This window comes from Mytilus californianus, unplaced genomic scaffold (assembly GCF_021869535.1).
Source record: "Mytilus californianus isolate M0D057914Y unplaced genomic scaffold, xbMytCali1.0.p SCAF_3, whole genome shotgun sequence".
Classification (NCBI taxonomy): domain Eukaryota; kingdom Metazoa; phylum Mollusca; class Bivalvia; order Mytilida; family Mytilidae; genus Mytilus; species Mytilus californianus.
Window position 1 is genome coordinate 108,049,712 of NW_026262679.1, and position 27,210 is coordinate 108,076,921.

The 27,210-nt window shown below is 32.6% G+C and overlaps 1 protein-coding gene across 1 annotated transcript; it reads left to right on the forward strand.

Annotated features, from left to right (window-relative positions):
* LOC127735732 (neuronal acetylcholine receptor subunit beta-3-like) lies at positions 1-24,844 on the forward strand. The gene is made up of 7 exons (XM_052246015.1): positions 1-132; positions 4,891-5,027; positions 11,734-11,778; positions 12,049-12,158; positions 19,497-20,026; positions 21,566-21,759; positions 24,425-24,844. Exons 1-7 carry the CDS (start codon positions 75-77, stop codon positions 24,731-24,733), a joined length of 1,383 nt encoding a protein of 460 aa, XP_052101975.1. The 5' UTR covers positions 1-74; the 3' UTR covers positions 24,734-24,844.
* The last annotated feature ends 2,366 nt before the right edge of the window (positions 24,845-27,210 follow it).

The following is a 27,210-nucleotide window of genomic DNA, read 5'->3' on the forward strand; positions in this document are numbered from 1 at the left end:
TGACGCTTTTATATAGATTGACATGTAAATAAAATGATTGATTCACTAATTTCTTTTTCCGAAGTCGTTTAATCATGATGGTAACGTGTAAGGTGTGGTTGGTGTTGGTATTCCTGCTCCTTCAATGGCAAGGTAAGGAAAACATATATTTTTTTCTTCTTATTGTTAGTAATAGTTCGATATACTTCTCATGAACGTTCAGATAATTCTTTAAGTGTCAACAAGAAGGTTAAACCCTACATCTACTATATTTATGGTTTTATATCAATGCGTTTACTTTTCCTGATATCAACTTGGAACATTCATCGAACTTGGGGATAGCCATTAGTAAGCAAAAATTAATATACGACTGTTGTTTTCATTCTCTGTTTAACATACATTGTGGTTGCTTTAAAATATATATAGTGAATATTTAGAAAAAATGTTTCTTTTACTTCTGTGTGATTGAAAAATACGAAACTTTGTTTTATTAATCGGTGTTTAAAATGCAATGGAAAATGCATCATACATATTAAGGAAAATAAATGGCGATCAGCACGGCTTCATTTTGAACATCATCTTTGTGTTTGTGTACATGTTATACGTCAATGGAGGGGGTTCAAAAGGAAGTCTCTTCGAATTTCTAATGACTTTCTTATTATGCATGCACGTTGCCAGTGCACATTTATGAAACAGCTTTTAAACTTTATGAGGTCCTAAGATCATTGCAATAAAGTAAGAGTTCTTACAATCATTATTGTAAAGTATGAGGTATTAGATTATTGTTGTAAACATTCCTACAACTACTAAAATAGAGGCTGAATATAGCAAAGCGAAAATAAAAATTCGTAAGTCAAAGAGAAACAGACTACACTATTGCAAAAAAAGGAAAAAATAAACCCGAAAAGAAAGAAAATAGTAATTACAGTCTACAGAACACTACACAGAAAACTATACTGAGCAACAAGAACCTACGACGATGAACAGCAGTACAAGCGTCAATCCTTTGATATACTTGTTATCTTTTAATATTTTATTGGATTTGTCTCAAATATATCAGTATCTTACTCCTCCCTATCTTTTACAACTGGATCTGGATTAGGACTCTAATAAAATGTTTGGTTAAAGATCAAGGTATAGGTTTATCCCATGTTTTAGTTGTATGCTCCCTATTGTTGTTCTATTGTGAAGAGTGTTTTTCCATGATATACATTTGTACTTTCCACTGATTATTTTACCTCATAAAGTTGTGGTTTAAGACGAAGTATAATACGTAATTGAGTGATATTTCGGATTTGTATGGAATTATGTATGGATTTAAGTCCTGAGACTCAACCATTTAAAATTATTAAAAAAGATCTCTAAATCTATAGAGTTCATGTAACAAAAACACGCTAAAACTTTTTTTCACTAAATTACAATTTTCAGAAATACCGTCATAGGAATTTGTTTAAAGATGATACTGTTATTGCTAGGAACATTTCCGTTTTGCTGAAATGAAATTTGAAGGGACTTCTATTTTTAATGACTAAAATAATTTTAATTAATTTGAGCGAAATATTAATAAATACGATTTTAAAACGCCTTTCATATATTCTGACAAAAACTGCCGATTTTAATTAAATATCATGATGAGACTTCATAAAACCTGTCTGGAGCGTGTTCTTTTTTTTTTCTGAAAATTTTGTTAACTTGGGCGACAACAGCTGTAGATTCCTTAGCTAGCTTTGACCCCGATTTCCAAATAATTTCTTTGTTCAGATCAGTGGTCATCCCGTTGGTTTTTTTTTTACAGAAGAAATGAATCAAGTGACCTCTTACTATATTTGTGCGTATTCCACACCCTTGGATATTATTTATGTCAGTTTAGTCGTGTTTATTGCCCGGCACTACTTTTTATTAAAATGCCTTTAAATACACAAGACCGGCTTGATCTTAAAGATATAACCCCATCACACTAGGACCACGATCCCGCTACGACCTCAGAAATTATGAAAAAATTTGGAAGTCGTAGTAAGATCGTGGTGGTCGTGGTAAGGACGTGCCAAGGTCTTTATGATCGTGGAGGTCCACGACCAACTTTGAACATGCTGAAACCATTCGAAGTCAGCGGCAGTCGTGACCAAAACTAGTCGTAGTAGAATCGTCGAAAGGTCGTAGTAAGGACGTAGTAAGATCGGGATGGGCGTAGAAGCATCGTATTGGAAACGTGGTGCAATCGGGAAGCCAACGGAAAAGATTTCGCTGCGACATTACTAAGATTTCACTGCGACTATCCCGATTTTACTACGTCTTTATAACGCTTCTACAACGATATTGATATGTAATTATACTGCGATGAGGAAGACAATAGTACGCGCTGTTTCTACGCGATTGCCGTCCTTAGTACGACCATACTACGATACTGCTACGTCCTAGCCACGATAATTGCACAACCTCATTCTGTTGATATGAAGAAAAAAAAACCGGAAGTAATAACTTCTACTTGTAGTTTAACCATGGACACACGTGATCAAACGAAGAGCGCAGTGACAACGTAGTGGAAACGAAGTGGTGTCGTGGTTCGATCGTAGTAGACTCGTATTGAGATCGTGTAAGTCATGGTAAGGTCTTATTAGACGTAGCAAGAGCGTGACAAGATCGTAACTAGAACGTGTTACTATCGTAGCGGAATCGCAGAAGAATCTTTTCCGTCCTAGCCACGATAATTGCACAACCTCATTCTGTTGATATGAAGAAAAAAAAAACGGAAGTAATAACTTCTACTTGTAGTTTAACCATGGACACACGTGATCAAACGAAGAGCGCAGTGACAACGTAGTGGAAACGAAGTGGTGTCGTGGTTCGATCGTAGTAGACTCGTATTGAGATCGTGTAAGTCGTGGTAAGGTAGCAAGAGCGTGACAAGATCGTAACTAGAACGTGTTACTATCGTAGCGGAATCGCAGAAGAATCTTTTCAGGATCATAGCAAGGCCGTTGTATGAACGTGAAAACTATGAAATATTGAATATTCAAAGCGACCATACAACGATCTCACGGCGATCTTATTTTTTTATAGATCGTAGTGAGATCTTCATGGTCTGGCCTAGTGTGACGGGGGCATATTATACTTATGAATGTGCTTCTTCATTTGTAAAACTTCAAATATCGTAAGGAAGAGGAGGAAAACATCAGTTTTTACATCGAATGTGACCTTGAGAGGTCATACCGATGTTATGTTGCCGCAGAAATGTCCTTGCCTTTTGACTGATAACCGAACGTATTTCGTATAATTACGCGGATATTATCGATTGCAAAATAACATTCCTTATCGCTTGTTATATATTAATTTCATCAATAAATATTCATGAAAATAATTTTTAAGAACATAATAGATAAATGATATGAAAATGTTTTCTCGTGAGAAATATATATATATATATATATATCAATAACAAATCATCATACCGAAAATTTGTGTTAAAGCATGCGGAAGAATATCTCGAGAACGTTTTGCAACAAAAGCAGGAAAATATAAATGCCTTCTCAAATCCAATCTATTAGAAAAACGAATTATTACAGAAGAGTGTCCACCATGAACTTGTACTGCACTATCATAAGAATAGCAGAATAGATTGACATATAAATGGATGAAAATTTGCCTGTAGAGTTATTAAGATGATCTGCTATGTATATAACTGTTATACAAATATTAATATAATATATAACAACAAACCAGGGTAAACTGATAACAATTGATTATATCACTACAATATAATAATTATTACGGTGAGATTGAATTCCCTGTCATTTTATTCATCATCCACCTTAACCTAACTTTCAGGTATAGAAATATGATTTTTTTTTCTGAGACAAGTGTTTGTGACCATCCACCAGAACTTGAGGTCATCCGATGTTCATTACTTCAGTACTTTGATTAATATTATCGTTGTCCGTTTTTGGCGACCTCTAAGATCGCTCTTATCAACACATGTCAATAAAACAACCTTGATTATGTCTTCATATTCAACGATTTCAAAACCTGTTAATTTTTTCCTAAATGCAGTTGAAAATTGAATTTTAGATCATTATAGGCTAATGTGGCTTCTTAAAAACTTGCACCGTTATCCGAGTTTGCCTTTACTCTTTGTCCTTTTTATTCATCGGCTCTTCAACGTTTGTATTGGGTTTTGTACTATCAAATATTTTGTACTCGAGCATCACTGAAGAGACAATAATTATCGTATGTAATGATTATATAATAAAATGTCATTATAAACAATGTTACGACACCAAACTCGTTGCCATGGGAAAACATCGGACTATCAATAAACAGTCGTATATTTGTATCATGATTAATAATGCATTATTCTTATATATATTGACAAAAAAGGAAGATAATATTATGTACTTGGTCTAAATAATATAATTCTCATACGTAAATCTCATTAACGAGTAATTTTCTTGTATGAAATAAGCTTCTTTTCCGAAAACAAAATCATGCCATACAAGTGCATGAACAACTATTGTTATAATTTTAAAAGTTGTTTTTTTTTAATTTTCTTTTACCATCCATTGTTAGTTGTTTCGACTTTGCAACCAAATACGGTTCCAGTTGCGACAATCTTACGACTTTCTATTACATCATATTTCTACCTTAAAGTGTACACATTATAGACCATTATATGTAGCCCCCCTTTTTTTCAAGAAATTTAAGAAACACATTTTTTGTTGGAATTTCATACATGTAAGCCCTTAGAAGTATTTGTTTTTGTTAGTGTTTTCTATTTGTACACGTTTTTCCCCGTTAAATTTACATCTTTCTCATTGTATTCTTACGTAAAAGTTTTCAAAATCTGTCTACTCGTAAGAGATCTCATTACTTAACATTATCCATTAAGTATGAATGCGACTATTGTATAATTTACAGGTGCAAAAGGTCACATGATCGATAACTTAGCAGACTCATTGTTTACTGGTTACAAAGAGGCTGTTAGACCACAATGCCAAGCTAATGATACAACAACCGTTGATCTATACATGTCCCTCAGACAAATCATAGACATTGTAAGTGACACAATTAACAATATTGTAAAATAATTCTGAATAATTCATCGGTCATATTAATTCAAATCAGGGGTTTGGTATGAAATAATTAATACAGAAAACAAACAGAAATTATGCCATTCACAATAACCTCACGACAATTAATCTATTTTCTCTTACGAATGTGCAAAGTTAATGCACCCAAACAAAGCAAATCAAACATCAGAATGCAGAATCGAAGTGACAGTTATGGAAAATCTATTGCATTGCGTCATGTTTGTACTTAACCCGCCTTAATGAATGGCTGTTTCCTGGGATGAAACAATCCTAGTCAACAGGTGCGTGTTTGAACTGCGTTCTGAGGTAGTGCTATTTTTTTAATTCAGGTGGCAAAACGAAATATTTTAACTCTGTATTAAGTTTTCTGATAATCAAACAAATGAGAAGTTACTCTTAGCATGATATGTGTATGGTGTTCATATTAAGTCAGTGTCTATATTATAGACTTTAGACAGAAACGGGATCGACCATAAACCCCTGCTATGAATATATTCTATTGTACTTGTCTGCTAAATATAACTAATACGCTCGATTCTGTAAAAAAAATTGCATTGAATAAAGATAACTGTCAAAGAAGGAAACATTGTACTAAAATGGACACTTGTATAACTATAGACCATTTTTTGCTGGAGGTCAAGGGTTCGAAACCCGGCAAGGTCAAACCGCAGACTTTCAAATTGGTATTTGCTGCTTCTCCGTTAAGCACGCGGTATTAAGGAGTAAGAGCAAAGACTGGTCGGCGCGGAGTCAGAAAAATGTGTCTGGGTAGGGTGACATGTCTTCCTGTGGACTGTTACCTTGTGAACTAGCACTTTAAAAATCAGGCTCGGCGTGTCGGTCTGGTACAAAACAGGGTTAATATTCATTTTACATTAACATGTTCTTGCCCTGAATACGCATTTAATTTCCCTGCTGGACATTAAGCAGCCATCCATTATTATCATCACCAATTTGAACATGTTTAACATAGACATAAGGGCGAGAGTTCAAGGCGACAGAGTTTTTGAACCTGAGTACAATTATATGAAATGATCACAGCAGAAAACACATCTTAACCTGATATAGCAATGATGTTTAGGCTTTCATGTTAAACATGTACATTGAGGAGCGGGGGCTGTGGAAAGTCAGTCTTAAATTTGTTACTACTACAATCATAACCAAAGCCCAAAAGGCATTATATGGAAACAAATCAACATAGCAGACTTTTACCACCTGCACATCTCAAATGAATGGGAATCAATAAATTGTGGGTACAATAATACCACCAGGTACAAATTAAATATTATATTAATAGGATTTTGGAAAATAATCAAATAATCATGGCATAAACAAATTTGATTAATGTTAATTCCAGATTGATGACTTGTATCCTACTTAATTCCTTGACTAGCGAATGAAATATTCATGAAAATGTTGTAATATTATCAACAGACAAATATACGAGCAAATATTGCTTTTTTATGCATTAATTATTTAAAATAGTTAAGGAAAATGATATAAATAATTAGTATTTTTTTCACATCTAAACTTTTGAAGGTATGTGATCACATTTATAATGTCAATCTGTTCGAAAAAATAGGTGAACGCGAATGCGACAGCAACACACCATTACTTAACACAATGAAACCATCCATTATAAGAATCAGGACATGTGGTATGATTGCCAACGAGACAACTATCCACTAGAGTTCAAAGTGAATGTAAGCAATTATAGGCAACCGTACGGCCTTCAATAATGAGACAAAACGCACAACCCACCGTATATTCAGCTATAAGACCCCGACATGAAAAGTGTGAAACAATTCAAACGAGAAATCTAACGGCCTTATTTATAACAACCCAATTTACAAAAACAAATAAAACAGACATTAACCAACGACAACCACTGAACTACAGGCTCCTGACTTGTGACAGGCACATAAAGAATGTGGCTGAATCAAACAATTTTTGTGAGAGCTTAACCATCCCCTAACCTGGGACCGTCGTGTAACAACACAAGAACAAACTGTAAAAATCCAGAGCATTTGGCTTAACTCAAACTTGAAGATCGAGGCACAAAATCAAATAACATAAAAACAGTAGACACAAAGCGCCGAAATAAAGCCAATTACAACTCATAATTAAATCATGTTTTCTGAGACTAAACAGTTCATTATCAAATTATATTTGTCATCAACGTTTCTAACCATCCATTTCTATTGAGTAAGGGAAAACTAATGCAAAAAACAGCCCATTTGCAATTACCGGCTGACTATATTCAAGATCATTTTTTAAAGGAAATAACACCTGTGTAGGGCCGCCTGCTGTATCCTTAGATGGGCAGAAAATTTATCTTTGCAGCAGACCACCTAGTAGGCTACGGACCCCTTAAATATTTATTGTAAAGGGATTTCAACGTGAAAGGATTGTCACGGCTACATTAGGCTTCGGATTTAACGCCCCAAATACCGACGTGACTGGGTAATAATGAACATAGAAAATGATAGTGCGAGTGGGGCATCCGTGTACTATGGACACATTCTTGTTCAGAAATAACTTTTGATCAGTGTCGTCACCGGCTTTGTTTTATTATTGACTTCCTCGATTCTATCATAAGGTGGCACGGTAGTATTTCCTGGCCCATAAGGGATAATGATAGCCTTTTTAGGATTTTCACCTCTTTCTAGCACTGCGAAAAATTCTACATACACAGTTAACTGAAGTACTTTCATCATACTAATCAGAAATAAATTTGAATATGTATCATGACCGTTTACTTTTTTTGCTATTTTTAAAAACCTAAGGCCACTAGTGCTTTTAGGTCTTTTATCATGCAGTGAATACAAAATTTAAAAAAATTCTCAAAAATTCATTTTCACCTGTATGTAAAATTATTTCATATTTTTCTACACCTGATTCATCCCTCAGTTTGGGAAAGTATGTTCAGTTGATACTGTATTTTTAGTCCAATCACACTGTTCAGATACATTGACCTAAGTAGGGTACACAAAAGAGCAACCTAAATTCTGGAATGCAAATACTACCGTGCTACCTTAACCAAGACATTACAAACTTGAAATCAGTCATGACACCTATGATGCATAGACTTCTTACTAGGAAACATATTACAATAAAGACTACTAGTCTTCACTTATTTCTTACCAAAAAAAAATTAAAAAGTATACCCCTACCCCAGCTGGCAGATTTTCACTTTTTTTTCATCTAAACATTTTTACTTAAGGAGTGAACAAAACCCAAATATATGTTGTTTCAAATCAACACAGAAGTAAACCATAGTGATTCAGGAGGAATTATTGGATTGCCAACTCTATTTATAGTTAATCTGACTGAAAGAAACAGTTTAAGCACCAAATCATGAAAAATGATAGTAAAGTCCATTCCACATTTTACAGCATGCCTTACATTCCTTTAAGCATTTCCAGATTATGAAGGCAATATAACAAGACTCTTTAGATGGCAGTTTACTATTATTCAAAGATCTTTTTGACAATACATGTACTAGAATATATCTTTAAGTTGACTCATTGTCTATTTCTCATGTATGCATTCAGTTAAATTATGTCCCCTTACATAATCAATTTAGCTTTATTGTGCTTTTCAGGGTCAGAAAATCAAATAAATTAATGACATTTGCATGGAAAATGAATAAACTATTTAATCTTGCTGATATACAATCATAATCACATTCTTTGTCCAAAAAATTGTCTTGCCAATATAAAGAAACCCCTAATGCTATCTCTATTTCAGCTAAATATGAGGGCTAAATGAATAAGTAAGGACCCCTTAACCACTTACTAGTTCCAAAAAAGCTCTTAACTGGTGTCATGTTACCACAGAACTACAAATTAAACCTGAAGAAAACTAGTATAGCTGTACTTGTGTGGAAAAAAATTAAAAATTATGCACTTTATTTATTACGGTGAAAATTATAGGACGTACAGGCAACTAAAATATGTCGCGTCTCAAATTCCAGTTGTTGCACAAGTGTCAGACACTGCGAAAAGTTAAAACGAAACTTTATAATTAAAAATGTATTGCAAGTTACTTAAAAATAAAGAAATTTTACTTTCTAGGTAAATTTTAACATTATTACCCACAGATCAGGCAAAATTTGCTGAATCAGCAATTTTCACTCCCAGGGGTGAAATTTAAGGGCTGTTTTTATTCTAGTTGCTCTTAATCACCTTTTTATTGATAAACTTACAAATTGCATAGGTAAAAAAAATACCTTTATTGATTTTGTGTAAACATATATATCCTAGTTAAGGTGGCACGGTAGTATTTCCTGGCCCATAAGGGATAATGATAGCCTTTTTAGGATTTTCACCTCTTTCTAGCACTGCGAAAAATTCTACATACACAGTTAACTGAAGTACTTTCATCATACTAATCAGAAATAAATTTGAATATGTATCATGACCGTTTACTTTTTTTGCTATTTTTAAAAACCTAAGGCCACTAGTGCTTTTAGGTCTTTTATCATGCAGTGAATACAAAATTTAAAAAAATTCTCAAAAATTCATTTTCACCTGTATGTAAAATTATTTCATATTTTTCTACACCTGATTCATCCCTCAGTTTGGGAAAGTATGTTCAGTTGATACTGTATTTTTAGTCCAATCACACTGTTCAGATACATTGACCTAAGTAGGGTACACAAAAGAGCAACCTAAATTCTGGAATGCAAATACTACCGTGCTACCTTAACCAAGACATTACAAACTTGAAATCAGTCATGACACCTATGATGCATAGACTTCTTACTAGGAAACATATTACAATAAAGAATACTAGTCTTCACTTATTTCTTACCAAAAAAAAATTAAAAAGTATACCCCTACCCCAGCTGGCAGATTTTCACTTTTTTTTCATCTGAACATTTTTACTTAAGGAGTGAACAAAACCCAAATATATGTTGTTTCAAATCAACACAGAAGTAAACCATAGTGATTCAGGAGGAATTATTGGATTGCCAACTCTATTTATAGTTAATCTGACTGAAAGAAACAGTTTAAGCACCAAATCATGAAAAATGATAGTAAAGTCCATTCCACATTTTACAGCATGCCTTACATTCCTTTAAGCATTTCCAGATTATGAAGGCAATATAACAAGACTCTTTAGATGGCAGTTTACTATTATTCAAAGATCTTTTTGACAATACATGTACTAGAATATATCTTTAAGTTGACTCATTGTCTATTTCTCATGTATGCATTCAGTTAAATTATGTCCCCTTACATAATCAATTTAGCTTTATTGTGCTTTTCAGGGTCAGAAAATCAAATAAATTAATGACATTTGCATGGAAAATGAATAAACTATTTAATCTTGCTGATATACAATCATAATCACATTCTTTGTCCAAAAAATTGTCTTGCCAATATAAAGAAACCCCTAATGCTATCTCTATTTCAGCTAAATATGAGGGCTAAATGAATAAGTAAGGACCCCTTAACCACTTACTAGTTCCAAAAAAGCTCTTAACTGGTGTCATGTTACCACAGAACTACAAATTAAACCTGAAGAAAACTAGTATAGCTGTACTTGTGTGGAAAAAAATTAAAAATTATGCACTTTATTTATTACGGTGAAAATTATAGGACGTACAGGCAACTAAAATATGTCGCGTCTCAAATTCCAGTTGTTGCACAAGTGTCAGACACTGCGAAAAGTTAAAACGAAACTTTATAATTAAAAATGTATTGCAAGTTACTTAAAAATAAAGAAATTTTACTTTCTAGGTAAATTTTAACATTATTACCCACAGATCAGGCAAAATTTGCTGAATCAGCAATTTTCACTCCCAGGGGTGAAATTTAAGGGCTGTTTTTATTCTAGTTGCTCTTAATCACCTTTTTATTGATAAACTTACAAATTGCATAGGTAAAAAAAATACCTTTATTGATTTTGTGTAAACATATATATCCTAGTTAAGGTGGCACGGTAGTATTTCCTGGCCCATAAGGGATAATGATAGCCTTTTTAGGATTTTCACCTCTTTCTAGCACTGCGAAAAATTCTACATACACAGTTAACTGAAGTACTTTCATCATACTAATCAGAAATAAATTTGAATATGTATCATGACCGTTTACTTTTTTTGCTATTTTTAAAAACCTAAGGCCACTAGTGCTTTTAGGTCTTTTATCATGCAGTGAATACAAAATTTAAAAAAATTCTCAAAAATTCATTTTCACCTGTATGTAAAATTATTTCATATTTTTCTACACCTGATTCATCCCTCAGTTTGGGAAAGTATGTTCAGTTGATACTGTATTTTTAGTCCAATCACACTGTTCAGATACATTGACCTAAGTAGGGTACACAAAAGAGCAACCTAAATTCTGGAATGCAAATACTACCGTGCTACCTTAAGAAGAGTGAATTTTCTTTCGTTTTTATTCATTTCCCACTGAGACCACAAGATGAGGGTGTGATTATTTTTTTTACAATATTAGTCAAATATTCTATAATTGTGCCACTGGGATGTAAAAAATAATAAAAGCAAGTTATTAAGACTGAGTCAATGAAAATATATTGTTTCAATATTTGCAAAAGAATAACAGGGCTATAGTATTGGTAGCCAAGTCAACAGTTAAAATTGATCATTAAATATTCAAAAAAATATAATGTATCGTATTTAATACACATTGATATTTTTTAGGATGAGCCTCAACAAATTATCAAACTGAACGTTTGGATAAGAATGGTATGTACGAAATATTGTAATTTATCAAGAGGCGAACAAAAACCACGACGAATAAGTAAAAACAGAGTGTACATATAAACACCACAATCACCTCCTCTATTTAATTAAACGAAATCAAATGTATTAAAATACATGTAAACGTACCAACTTAATTTTGAAGATACATAGTTGACCACATTGTGTAATAATGTACTTATTGTGTATCAGACAAAAGTTATAAACAGAAAAGAGAATTAAACACATCAATTGTTTTTTTTTTTATATATATAGAAATGGTCAGATTGTAGACTAAATTGGTATGCTCCGAACTTCGGGAATATAACTGGATTCGTAGTACCATATAATACTGTATGGGTGCCAGACATTACCTTGTACGATAAGTAAGTATACATTTCCCTCTTATTTATGATACCCGTTAATCATGCATACCGGGGTACAAGCAATGCAGGGTTTTTTAGTACTGCTGAAGCGTAAACACAAACAAATTTAATCAATTAATCATCAATGATACATAACGTTCATCAGTAAAATTACTTTTTTATAATTGTATATTAATCTTTTCCGGGATGATAAATTACATACATTTGGTAAGGGCAGGAATAGAAAAATTGATGTATGCATACTTTCGGCGACTTTATACTATTAAGTATTAACTAGTTACAATTACGGTTCGTGTGTGTATGTATTCTATCTATTTATGTACATTTGTGTAAGTATGGATTGGATGGATGGATAATGAAAAGACTTGTACGGTTAAGTTTAGCCTATTAACTTTGTAGATTTGTTAAATCGGAGTATCTATCCGTGCAAAGACTTGAGTACGATGGAACTTGCCTATGTGATGAAAATTGCAATCTTTTTCTGAAATAATTACGCCAGGGACACAACTGTTATTTTGTAAATTAAGTTTCTTTTATTTGAAATGAAAATAAATTAATAGTTGACTATCTCCTTATTTCAGTAGGAGTTTATCATTTTTTGTTTATTGTAGTCGGCGAATAAAAAATTCTTATCAAAGTTATCATTACGTTAAGTAATATTACTGATAACTGGAACAGATTTTAACATTACAATATATATCAAGGGAAATATTTGTTGTTATTTGTTGTGGGGAAAATGTCATATAATATTTACCAAATTACATTATCTCCTCCGAGTATAGATTCGAACAAAAACTCGGCGTGAATGTATTAAAAAAGGACATTAATTAAAATTATATCAGTCACGTCCTGTCATTAAAAGAGATAGAGTTACTGAAGTTGAAAATTTTACACTTATTTTAAATTCCTGATTCATTTCCACAGTGTCAAATATTTTTTTTGCTCAGATAAACATTTAGATTTTTCAAAAGTTTGTTAATTTGGAAGTCTGTTCATTACGAATTAATAATGGTACAAGATATATAAATAAATCAGCTATGTCCATGGAGATGAATCCTACATTAAGAATTATAAAAGTAATCGTTAAAAATATAAAATTAATAAATTAATAAATCCGTATCATAGTTGACCACGTGGTCGCTAATGAGACCTGGGTATAGTAAAAAAATTACTATACTACTTTGGTAAAAAAAAAAACAGCTGCAGATTTCCTTGGCAAAATTTGAACAAAACACATAATTAGTATATTTCCTTAAAATGATTTAAAATGTATCTGACTTACCGTAACCGTTTGACAACAATAAGTATATAATTCTATAAAACAAGTGTTGGCAAGCCTAGCAAAGGACATACATGTATATGTCCAGTGTTGACAGACCGGACCAAGGACATAGTGCTACTTTGCTTTATAACCATAACCAAAAACGTATATTGTCACCATATTCCTTAGTCCTGTTTTCCTTACATTAAAATTTCCTCGTTATAAGACTGCTCCCGTGTCGACCTCCGCCAAAATATATATGAACAAAGGTGATGAAATAGATAGAATTTCTTTAAACATTTTTTTGCATATTTCCCTTAATTTCATAGTGGAATTTGGCATTCCTTATAAAAATTTAAAGGTAGAATAAATAAACTATAACCGTTAAAACAGCAAAACACCTTATGTTTTTATAAATTTGCAATTAAAAGTTAGCAAACCAGGATGACATGAATACGCTTTACCAAATCTTATCCTTTACTTTTATGAAATATTACTTAAATTTTAAACTACAATAACATTTGAAGTAATGAAAGGCTACGAAAGGAATATTACGTTATCAACCAGATTCCCAAGAACTTCCTCAGCGGGCTGATAATCGAACTTTTATTAACGCTTCCGGAATGTTATCAAATGTCTTTCCGTTATTGTCCCCTTCAGAAATAAATTGGAATATGAATGTTGACCGCTTACTTTTACCGTCTGCTATCTTTATAAACCTAAGACCACTAGTGCTTTTATATCTTTTAACATGCAGTGAATACAAAATTTTTAAAATTTAAAAAAAAATCATTTTCTTTGACTTAAGAAGGGTACACAAAAGAGCAAACTAAACTCCGATATGTAAATACTACCGTGCCCGCTTGACAAAGATATCACAAACTTGAAACCAGTCATGACACCTATGATGCATACACTAGTCTTCTTACTTGGAAACATATCACAGTAAAGAATCTTAGTCTGCACTTATTTCTTACAAACAAACAAACAACCAAACATTTATACCCCTACCTCGGCAGGTAGATGTTCACTATTTTTTCATCTTATCACTTTTACTTAAAGAGTGAACAAAAACCAATGTATGATTTTTCAAATCAGCATAGAGTTAAAGCGTGGTGATTCAGAAGGAACTTTTGGATTGCCAACTCTATTTCTAGTCAATCTGACTGAAAGAAACAGTATAAGTTTCAAATCATGAAAAAAAGACAGTAAAGTCCATTCCACATTTTACAGCATACCTTACATTCCTTTAAACATTTCCAGGTTATGTAGGCCACATACCGGTAACAAGATTCTTCAGACGGCAATAAACAATTATTTTAAAATCTTTTGACAATGCATGTACTATAATACATCTCTAAGTTGGGTGTGTGTCCCTTTCTATGTTTGCATTAACTTAAATTGTGCCCCCTTACATAATCTATTTACCTTTTTTGTGCTTTTCAGGTTCATAAAATTAAAACAATTCATAACATTTGCATAGAAAATATCTAATCAATCTGACAAACAATGGTAACCACATTCTTTGCCAAATAAAATTGTCTTACCTATGTAAAGAAACCCCTAATACTAACTTTATTTCAGCTAAATATTGGGGCTTATTGAATAAGCAAGGACTCCTTCACCACTAACTGGTCCAAAGAAGGCTCATACTGGTGTCAGGTTACCACAGAATTACAAATTAAACCTGAAGAAATCTAGTATAGCAGTACTTGTGTGAAAAACAAATGAAATTTTACTCTAACTTTATTTATTTGGGTGAAAACTATAGGATGAACAGACAACTAAAATATGTCGTGTCTCAAATTCCAGTGGTTACACATGTGTCAGACACTGCAAAAAGATACAGCGAGCATTTAAAATGAAATTTCTATTGCAATTTACATTAAAATTATACAGTTCTACTTTTCCAGGTAAATTATTACATAATTACCCACAGATCAGGCAAAATTTGCTAGCAATTTTCACTCACAGGGGTGGAATATAAAGGGTGTTCTTATTCTAGTTGCCCTAAATCAATTTTTTATTAATAAGTTTACAAATTGAATAGGTACAAAAATACCTTAATTAATTTAGTGTTCATCATACATATACCAGTTTAGGTGCACGGTATCATTTCCTGGCCCATAGCCTATTTAAAATTTTCACCACTTTCTAATACTACCCAAGGACCTAAATACACAGTTAACTGAAGTACTTTCATTTTAATATTCAGAAATAAATTTTAAATATGTATGATGACCGTATACTTTTTCTTCTATCTTTATAAACCTAAGGCCACTAGTGCTTTTTGGTCTTTTATCATGCAGTGAATACAAAATTTTCACCTGTATGTAGAATTATTTTATATTTTTCTTCACCTGATTCATCCCTCAACTTGGGAAAGTATTTTCAGTAGATACTGAGTTATTTTGTCCAATCACAGTGTTCAGATACATTGACTTTAGTAGGGTACACGTCAAAAGAGCAACCTAAATTCCGGAATGTAAATACTACCGTGCCACCTGTTGAGTCTATGTAAAAGAGAAATACAGGCAGAAAACTGCAAGTAATTTAAGAATTTTAAAAAATGGTTGCGGAGTAAAGTTTCAAGAAAGACAACTTTTTTAATAGTTCTTGTCTGTATTTTTTCTGCTGAAGTATATCAAAGATCATTACAAGGCAGTTTTCATATCAGAACATTTATCGGCCCTCGTTCATGGTATCACGCCTCGAGTCTTTCGACTCATGGGCTTATATCATGACCTAGTGCCGATAAAGAGTCTAATGTGAAAAATGCAATGTAATAATTTATATTATTTTACTTCACGTTAAACTGCCAAATTTTGATTGGCTAATACGAGGGCGATAATTATCCCATGGCTATGCGGGAGATAATTTTTTGAATGTCACCCTCTCGTGCAGACCAATCAAAATCCGTTCGACAATTCAAAGGACAAGGATTTGAATATACATCAATAATTTTAAAGACAATGTTCATGTTCTACGTTTTGGCCTCAGAAATTTTTCATAGACTGGCAAAATAAAAGATACATCTTGCTGTACTTTTGTTGTTTTTTTAACAATTGTAAAGTTATTATGTACATGACGTCATAGTTAATTACTTTCAATTCAAAAGTTAGGTCAATAATGACAGAACATTCAGTTCGCCTCGGTTGACAATGTTTTCTCGGGTAAACAGTCTGCTCTATCACCCTCTCAGCTATATGTTATTAATATACTTATCGCTGTACACCAGTTATCGCGCTTATGGAAACAATTATTATTGCTATATTCAAAAAGATCGGACGATATACTTTTTTATACTCGTCGTAGATGAAAGACGTTGTTGACCATATTAAAATTCAAATGCGAAGTAGTCAGCGGATAATTTAATGGTAATGCTGAACATGTAAAATGTGAAGGTGTCACATATTTCATTTCAATTCAAATCCCAATTTATAAATCTATAAGAAATATTTAAATATAATAACCAAAATGTATTTATATGTTTCGGAGTTTAGTATGACGTCCATTTTCGCTGAACTAGTATATATTGTTGTTTAGGGGCCAGCTGAAGACCGCCTCCGAGTGCGGAATTTTCTCGCTGTGTTGAAGACCCATTGGTGGCCTTGGACTGTTTTCTGCTCTTTGGTCTAGTTGTTGACTCCGTTTCCATTCTCAATTTTACATAATGACGAACCAAGAAGTTTAATGAGAAACATGACCAGTATTTTCACATCCACTGAGAAGTAGACGAATAGAACTACATCCTTGAAAAGACAAACAAAGCGATAAGCCTGACACACATGACTCAAATCATTATGTACTGATTTGTAGTTTTTATTTCTGACCCCTTTATTTCTCGGTCTGTATTTGGAAATGAGAAATTGTTGAATAATTTACGAATCACTAAGAATTTTTTTTGAACTTTTTAAATCTGATTCTCTTATACATATACTACATTTAATGAAGGTTTGTTTATTTAAATGGCAGTTGCGGAGCTTTTTTTTCAGAAATGGAGCTCATGTTTACATTGGTTAGTGGAAGTGGTATTCTATAGTGTTCTTTCGAAGAAAAATCTGGCAAGGAAAACAAACCAGCATCGCGTTGTTGTTCTTAATTCAGGAGAGGTACTCACCTCAATCCAGGCCGAAGAACACTTCGAAGTACTGATAGACCAAACTTGTCACGCTTGTACATTGTAAATTGTAAAGTGGACAAACGTCAGTGAACCTCTTTATCTATTCTTAAATTCTAAATTTAACATGACAAACCATTTTTAGAAACTTTGAACTGTTTAAGTTTCATTTGAAACTAAGTCATTATCTGTTATTAAAATAAGATTTCCTCTCAGCATGGAAGTATTATATTGACTTCCATGCTCTCAGTTTATCGACTTAATTATATTTTTGATTGTTTATATTATAATTAGATTGAAGTACACAGATTTTATTGTGACACAATTTTAAATTCAACGAAGGACACACCGTTTATAAATCAAAATTATTTTATGATGTTTTATTACATTGTTAATCATCATTATCTTCTATTCTAAACAAAAATTACTACATCATTATTGATGAAAAATTGGCGAAAACGACAGATAATTGTGCATGAAACAGCCGGTTAAAAGTGCTGAACATCGAAAAACGGAAGAAAAATCAGATATTTAAAAAAAAGTCGCAATTTTATCTAAATTTATTGGTCCTATCCACGTTTCAATAGTAATGATCAATGACTTCAGGTACATGCATTATAAAGATAAAAAGAATGTTTGATCAATCCACATTGTTAACCCTTTTAAGTAACTGACCTTGATATACCCACAAGACATTAGTCTTTCAGATTATAAAATGTTATTTAATGTTTGTGACGTCTTGGTAACATCACACAAATGACAATGTTTGCATTAAAGTTACAAGTCTACTAGTATATCACCATATTAATTTATTAATAAAATTATAAGTCACATGATTTTGAAAGGGTTTGCCATTTGACTCTTATCATTCATCTGCCATCCATTTCTTGTGGAGGTCGGTATTACAGTACTCTTTCTCGGTAAAATTGATGACGACATTTTCTGACGGTAATAAAATCGAGGGAATATCAAAGATTACAAGAAAATGACAGTTTCGATTAGCAGTACTACACACAATTGGACACATTACAAGAAAAAACTAAGTAGACAACAATCGTCCAACAAAATATCTATGTAAATAGAACTGACACTATGAATCTTCTACAAAAGAGAGGCGAAGGATACCAAAAGGACAACCAAACTCACAAGTCGAAAATAAACTGACAACGCCACATGGCTAAAAAGAAAAAAAGACAAAGTTAACAAACAACAGTACACTGACAACGACAGTATATATTTAATATCAAATAATATTTCTTAGAAAATAAAGAGATTAAACTTTGACGCTATTTTGACTGATAAAGTCTTTCTTCGAAAGTTTAACTTGGCAAGACAGAGCATCCTCGTCTACTAACACAAGATACGTTCGTGACATGGCAGTAAGGAATAGATTAATTTGAACAACGAGTGAGTGTAAAACAAAATGTTATTACGCGGTCAGTGTTTCAAAACACTTGATTAAAAGATCAATTTCCTTATCAAAGAAAATCAAAATTTGGTTTCCAACTCACCAAAAGAAATCAATTTATCAATGATCACACATGAACATTTTGGTGAAGGGATCACCTCTTTATGTCTCGTCTAATATTGTAATCACTTACCTATCCGACAAACAGTCAGTTTTATTTTGAGGTAAGGTAAGTAGCTTGTAAAAGCTCATACCTCTGTTCAATTGAACTATGTATATCAATTTAACTATTTCTGATGATTTGTTTGGCTGCATACAAAGAATTTAGATGAAATACGTATGTTATTACTTCTGTGCGCTCAAAACGCATTTCTGGTAAAACCTTGATCAAGTACAATGTATGCTAGGGACAAAATAATTGAAAAGCAAAAAAGAAAAATTAAAAACAACTCAAGCACAAAACCCAAAAAGGTCTCAACAGAACAGCAAACACGTCTTAGGTCAACGATTGACATAACTTTCTATTGTTTTTGTATTGCTATATTTCAGTGCTGAACCTGTTTTATCCGGCCTTAAAGATTACAGAGCTAACTTGAATCAGGAAGGAGAAATTAAGTACAATTTCCCATCTCTCATCACCAGTGTTTGTGCTTTAGATATCCGATACTTTCCATTTGATTTTCAAGTTTGTTCGTTAACGCTTGGTTCATGGGCTTATAATGGCTGGGACATCAACGTTACTCATTCCTCTGACAAAATAGAACTACAATCGTATATAGAAAATAGCGAATGGCGTCTTCGAGATGCGTTCATTACTCGCGTCGAGCCACTTTACGACGGAGTTCCGTTTCCGACTGTGAAGTTCCATTTAAAACTAAAGCGGAAACCCTTATTTTATATAGTCAATGTGGTTTTTCCTTGCTTGTTGATTACCTTTGTAGCAGTATTAGGTTTTCTGCTGCCACCAGATTCCGGAGAGAAAATCAGTTTACAAGTGACTGTGCTATTGTCTCTTGCTGTCTTCCAGTTAGTAATACTAGATATGATCCCGGCATCTGGCGATTCATTTCCCTTCATAAGTGAGTAAAACAGCAATAACATTTATTTTTTATGTATTACGATTTAATAAGTCCAAGTTTTCTAAACTAAATATATAACATATCTTTTCAGCTTTTGAGGCATGTGTTGCAATCAGTCTCAGTAATGCTTCATAATCAATAGTCGAGGTTTGAAAATTTTGACCAGATGATTTGTAATTGCTAATTGCGTATCATATTTTTAAATTACTAGATCTTAGTAGCATCAAATATTATTGACTCAGCAAAACATTTCTTTGAAGTTTGGATTAAATTATTTAAAATGCTAACATTAAATTAAGAACAAAAAGGTTTTTTTTTCTTCACATCGACTTATTAATGAAGTCCATTTGCAGTATGACACCCTCTAAGGAAACACTAACAACTTGGTTTTGACTATCAGAATTTCAAATTTTTAAAATAGTTTCCTAATTTATTATTCTTGTAAAGTATGGTTTATAATATGCCAGGTCTCTATAATGTAGAAGCTAAGACTAAACTTACAGTCTTTCAATGACCGCTAGGATACAATTCTTGTATAAATAACGCTTTTTGTAGTTGACCTACAATGTTCGATATAATAATTCGGAAACATCGAAAATGCCGTATAATATCATATTTGATCCTCGGTGATATGTGACAACTTCAAATAAGCATGTGATGTATCTCCAAGAAGATTGGAATTCTAAATGTCTACTAAAATATCAATCCACCAAACTAAACAAGTATGTTGGCAATCAAAAAGTCCAGCATTTTGATGATTAAAAACGTGCGAATTTTTATGTAACATGAACGGAACATAAATATCAACATGAAGCTCCTATTTCTAATGCTTTCTGCTATTATAAGATATCAAAACCTTTTTTTTTCACATGAGTAGGATGTCAATAGTATATCATTTATTGATACATGTAGCTCTCCCTTATCAATTGATTTCACTAAAGCTTTCAGTGGCTTCGTGTTGCTCAATCTTCTGAGTATTGATGTAAAACCTTGTTTGTTTTTTAGCCTAAATATTATTAATCCTTCCTCGACGTGGTTTTTGGTTGACCAATTTGTGTGAAACGTAAGTCAGATAATTCATCTAGACCCACATAAAAATGATGAATGAAAACGGTGTAGTACGTTTACTTATTAAAACAGTGTTGGATTGTTCCGTTTAACAATGTTTGTATTTGAGATCCGCATTAGGATGGGAGACTTGACGACTATGCGGTTACTTTCACTTGGGAAATAAAGGCTTCTCTGTCAATATTTAATATGCACTCTTAAACCTTTTCCTTAATTAAAAAGCAAATGCATCTTACACAAATTGTCAATACCAAAAGTTCATTTTCACTCATTCAGCAGAACCATAGTTTTTTTTATCCTGATTACTTTGTTTGTCGATATTCATGCTGGTCGCGATTTATATCAAGGCATCAATAGATTACGTTCGGATCACGTATTAATGTGTAGGAATAACTTGTTTGAACTGTACAAATGAACAATATTAAACAGGAATAGTGGTACATTACAGTTCTACTTAATTTTGTATTTTAGGTTTGTATTTTACATTTTCAATGCTGATTGTTGCCATTTCCTGTTTATTAACGGTAGTTGTACTGAGAATACATTTTAAAGGCAAATATGGCGTGCATCTAAGTGAGCGCATTAGAAAATATTTCCTTATACCACTGACGAGGCTGACTTTCATTGACCTCAGGAAGTATTCCTTGCATCCAACGAATGCAATCGTAAGTTGATACTTGACTATGTAGTATTGTTTTCAGGTGGTAACTACAAGCCATCTTTAGTGAATAAACAAGTAGCAAACAAAATAAGTTCCATATTTGTTGATGATTCCCTATATTCGTATTGTGTGTTGTACATGACAAACCTGCACATACAATACACGTGACTAAACATGAAGAAATAAGCTAGAACAAGTTCAATACAGTTTAAGCATTTCTTACGAACATCTGAATGTTTTTAACTCACCATGATATTTCATGGAATGCTGGGCATATGTCAATGAAACAGAAACAAACTGCCAAAAGACCTTAAGAGGGCAACCCAAAGGCTTCAACAATAGAATTCTATACAACAGTATAAAATAAATATTTGTAAAACCCACATAGAGGTATTACACACAGATGGTTATATTCTAGACGCTGTCATTCAGTATTTCAAAGCTTATAACCTCAGTCTTCAATATATGGCATTACCGTTATTTTAAGTGTATATATATTTTTATACTAATTGAAAATTATTAGTGTTTGGAAAATAAATTACCATCAACAAATGTAGAAAAAATATAAATATTAAATATAACGGTAATAACTTTTATAATTAACTTGCTAGTACGAGACGTGTTTCTTACAGGGAACCATGTACATGTTTGTATGATAGCTACGTGGATTCCATCTCGTACTAGTTAAAAATAAGTATCATGTCTTTATCAGTAAATGAACCAATTGGTCAGTTTAACTCGATATCTACATAAGTCACTTTCTCTATGATAATTAGTCCATTACGGCTACAGTGTTTAAATTACCTACTAAATGGCATAAGCTGTCAACAAAGTTTTAGACGTTGATCACAGGAGACGAAAGTTTTGTGTGACGAATGCCAAACCTGGTGAATTTCATGGTATTCATTACATTTTGTATGTGAAAAAATGAAATCAATACTTTATATATTTCATGCGTCCGAGGCGCTTTTTCTTGATTTACCTTCACCAGGAACGCTCAAAGCCAAATTTTTGAAAGCCATTATACTTAAGCGGTTGGTTGTAGGTTCAATGGATTGTATAACTTTTGCTCTTCTTATGTACAAGGTTATCAGCATACATGTATATGCAAAGAAAATTAAAACAAATTACACACGTGAAGCACGAACTGCTTTGCTTTTCAAAGCACTAGATTGTTTGATTTGTGCTAATTTAGCTTTATTTAATGTGTTTCATGTTGTGATATTGTATTTGTCAATGCCTGTTCTTTTCTATCGGTAACAGGTTAATCTACTCTTTTTCTATAAAAAAAAATGTCTAGAATTGTAATACAAGTAACACAACAAGTAACAAAAGTAAGACAATGGATACCGCTAGTGGGGCAAAAACTGCGCAGCCTTCTAGACCACCCTCGATTGTTTCGGTGCTGATCTTGTTACTAAATCTTTAATTTTCTGTGTAGTGTTTTGTAGATTGTTGCTTGTCTTTTCCTTACTGTTTGTGTTGTGTTTTGTAGACTATTGCTTGTTCTTTCCTATATTTTCTGGATAAAGTTGAAGTGGACTGATGCTAGTCTTTTCCTATCATTATGTGTATTGTTTCGCAGACTGTTGCTTGTATCTTCCTAACTTTCTAACTTTTTATGTAGTGTTTGTAGACTGTTGTTTGTATCTTGCTAACTTTCTGTATAGTGTTTCTAGACCACCCTCGATTGTTTCGGTGCTGATCTTGTTACTAAATCTTTAGTTTTCTTTATAGTGTTTTGTAAACTGTTGCGTTTATTTTCCTAACTTTATGTGTAGTGTTTTGTTGATTATTGCTTGTTTTTTCCTATACTTTCTGGATAGTGTTTTGTGGACTGTTGCTTTTCTTTTCTTGAAGACTGTTGCTTTTCTTTTCTTTACTTTCTGGATAGTGTTTTAGTGGACTTTTCCTATCTTTGTGTATAGTTTTTTGTAGACTAATGCTTGCATTTCCCATCTTTTCTGGATAGTGTATTGTATACTGTTGCTTGTCTTTTGTTGTCTTTTCTGTATAGTGTTTTATGGACTGTTACTCGTCTTTTCTGTGAGCTACGTAACTTTTGTTTTTCGATTTCCATTTGGTTTTCTTATTGGTATCATCACACTCATGTTTATTTTATCTTGTCGGTTAAAAAATAATAGCATGGTCTTATTGAAGTATTGTCAATTGATATATCAATCCTCCAAACTATAAAATGTTGATTAGTGTGATTTTGATGTACTTGTTATTGTTCTTATTGTGAATCTTGTAACAAAGAATGAATTTTCTTCATCTTCTAAAGGAAACTAGTTTCTGCTGTTACTATTGTTATAGAATACCCACTATGTCATTGGGAGTAAGCAGTCTTTCAGTTTATAAATAGAACAGTAGTGAAGAGTGTCTACATTTAATTTTGGATGCACAAAGTATTGTAGTCGATTTTTGTTACGTACGCCCGAGTTCAAAACTTTGAAAACAGTAAACACATAAAAATAACCAATTTATGTCATTAAATATTTGTAATTATCTATAGAATAATATCTACAACACCGAAATAGATTTATGTTGAACTATGAAAAATATAAGTATTAAATATTTATAATAATGAGATTATTAATGTACGAATGAATACATATGTACTTTAATAGGCCGTCTTTAAACAGTGAAACAATGTTATATTATTCTAGGATGCCAAAGATTATGACAAGGACCAACTGTACCAGGAACGCCATAACTCCGTCAGCTCAGACGTACAAAAGACAGAAGATTATAGTTTGTATAAAGATAAACAAGTTCTGAGTTATCTTGAGAGCATATTGAGCAACATAAAAAGAATAAATGAATTTGTTAATGGTAGTTATGACCAACATGAAGTTGAGAAATGGTGGAATGTCTTCTCGATGGCGTTTGATAGACTCTTCTTAGTCATTTACTTGTTGTGTACTATTGCAGTGGCTTTAATTCTTACAGCACCCTCAATGCATCAAGAAAATTGAATCTCGGAACCATTTTTATATATTATAAGGTACAGATATACATGTACAAAATGTGCACTGGTCAGAATCTTGGACGATTTACTTTTTGTATTAAATAAAAATTACTCTACGTATGTTTTTGTTGTTTGCAGTTGAATGTGAATGTTAATTAGTCACTTCATGATGACTTGAACTGTCAGCTATAAAGATATGTAATTCTACTTAAATTTAGTATGCAACTGCTTTAAGCAACTTTGACTTTGTCTTTAGATGTTTGTGTCTATTCTATCCCTTTTGTTTTGATGCAGTAAGTTTCCTAAACTTTGTTTTGAGCATACAGAACGTTATGGAAAATCCCCTTTTTCACACACACACACACACACACACACACAAAACAAAAGACCGAAACAAATATGAATTAGCATTAGCAAATTGATCTCTCATTGTTAAAATGATAATTGTTATAGAAATTCAATTAAATGCTGTTTTTTTAAATTAAATACGAAATGAGAGCAAGGTCCTCCATATTTTGTATAATTTTGCAAGAGCGCTTTATACTTGAAATGTTCGTAAGTTCAATGCTTTTCAACCGTATAAATTACAAACAGAAGTATTCAGTTCCTTCAATTAACATTTTTATGCTCAACCATGTAATTTTTTTTTCTATCCTTGACATGATTTTTTAACGTTGACACGGAGGGCAAGTGCAGTCATAGATTGTATACGGAAGTAAAATAAAATTTTTGGAATTCCTAGGAAAATCAAAATTACGGAATAGTATGAAACTTCTATGAAAAGTAATTGTTAAATACTAAAGGAAGAGTGACGTGAATGTCAGGCTCAATTACTAATAAAACTAGCTATAAATATTTTCAATCAGATTTGACGAAAAGAACCAGTAAATGTAAGAACAATAATCATACTATTATAGTGTTAACTGCTTTACCTAATTGTGTGTCGTCATTAAGTGCATGTTCATCTAGGAAAATCCTTTAGTTTGAGTTTAACTCAATGTTCACTGTGGTATGACATTGGTTTTGTCGTCTTTTCCCTGCCTTTCAAATGAACACTTAAACAGGGGATAAGGTACTGTGGCCCTTTTGAAAATACAAAAGTGGCAACATTTTTCAATCATTTTAAAAACATGTATATATTATAGATGAATGAAAAGAGTTATTTAGTAAGACGGCTAAAAGTGCAAATAAAACAAAGTTGCGATGTAAATGTGACGTCATAAACATAAGTAATATATTTGGCCAAATGTATAAAAATAAGGAGATGAGGTAAGATTGCCAACGAGACAACTATCCATTGAAGACAAGACAAGGATGCAATAAACTACGAGTCAACTAACAATGAGCAAAACTCAAACTATATAGTATACTATAAAAGGCTACTGGGTGACAAAATGGGAAACAATTAAAAAGGGAGAAAACCAAATTACTAATTTATACTAAATGAAGGTGACTGTTTATTAAATTTGTGCGTCCGAAGAGCTTTTCTGGATTTACCTTTAATAGGAATGTTCAAAGCTAAAACTTTCAAAGACAGGGATATGCAAAAATTTTATTAGTTAAATGACCATAAAGAACCCAAACAAAAAAGCCAAAACTATCTTACAAATGTACAAATTTTGCCTAAGGAAGTTGAAACCTTAGTTTCGTGATAAAATTGGGAACATTCTTAAATCAACATGAAATTAAAGAAACATATATTATAAATCATCTCATTGGCAGCACATTGACTACTGGACTGAACCTTATACACCCAGTGCTAGAAAATTAAAATAACACTTTATGAATTGGGTGCTTTCTAAGCTCTTTTTGGGAGTTACCTTTATCAGAAACGCCCAAAACTAAAACAAAATTGAAACTGGGAAGTATGAATATTTGCGAAGATATTTAACCAAAATGGTCCTAAACAAAATAGGTAGTTTTGTCGTTGACTAAAACACATACCAAGGGAACCATCAAAAGCTATAAGTTAAGGAAAAACAGACAATACCATGGCAAAAAAAGAAAAACGACGAAAAGACAACAACAGTTTACGAAACACTTCACGGAAAAGTAAAGACTGCGCAATACGAACCCGACCTTAAAAAAAATATGATCTCACGTGCGTCGGAAGGGTAAGTAGATCATACTTTACTAATGACACATATGGTGTTGCTCATGGCAAGTAAAAATTCGGTGACATAAACATTTTAATATTGCAAAATGCAACCACTGACTCGAGTTTCCTAACTTTGACCAGGCACATGAACTACTTTGTAAGATCGCAGTTACTGAAGGCATTCTCAAAGTATGCAACCGGGTGATATGAAATCAAGCCGCCCTACACTGTAATATCGTAGCTTTATCTTAAACTTTACGATAAAAGAGATGATTTCAGCTAACCAATTGTGAATTTTCCATTTCTATGTAGCAACATTCCAGCAGCGCCTGCATACGGAGTATATATCTCCCAATTGATACGATATTCCCAGGCTTGTATTTCCT

What these genes read in the sequence shown, in the direction of transcription:
- LOC127735732 (XM_052246015.1), top strand. Translation starts at nt 75, where the DNA reads ATGATGGTAACGTGTAAGGTGTGGTTGGTGTTGGTATTCCTGCTCCTT. An exon ending in TGAACGTTTGGATAAGAATG is followed by an intron (nt 11,779 to 12,048) that starts GTATGTACGAAA and finishes TTATATATATAG; the next exon opens with AAATGGTCAGATTGTAGACT. An exon ending in TGCATCCAACGAATGCAATC is followed by an intron (nt 21,760 to 24,424) that starts GTAAGTTGATAC and finishes ATATTATTCTAG; the next exon opens with GATGCCAAAGATTATGACAA.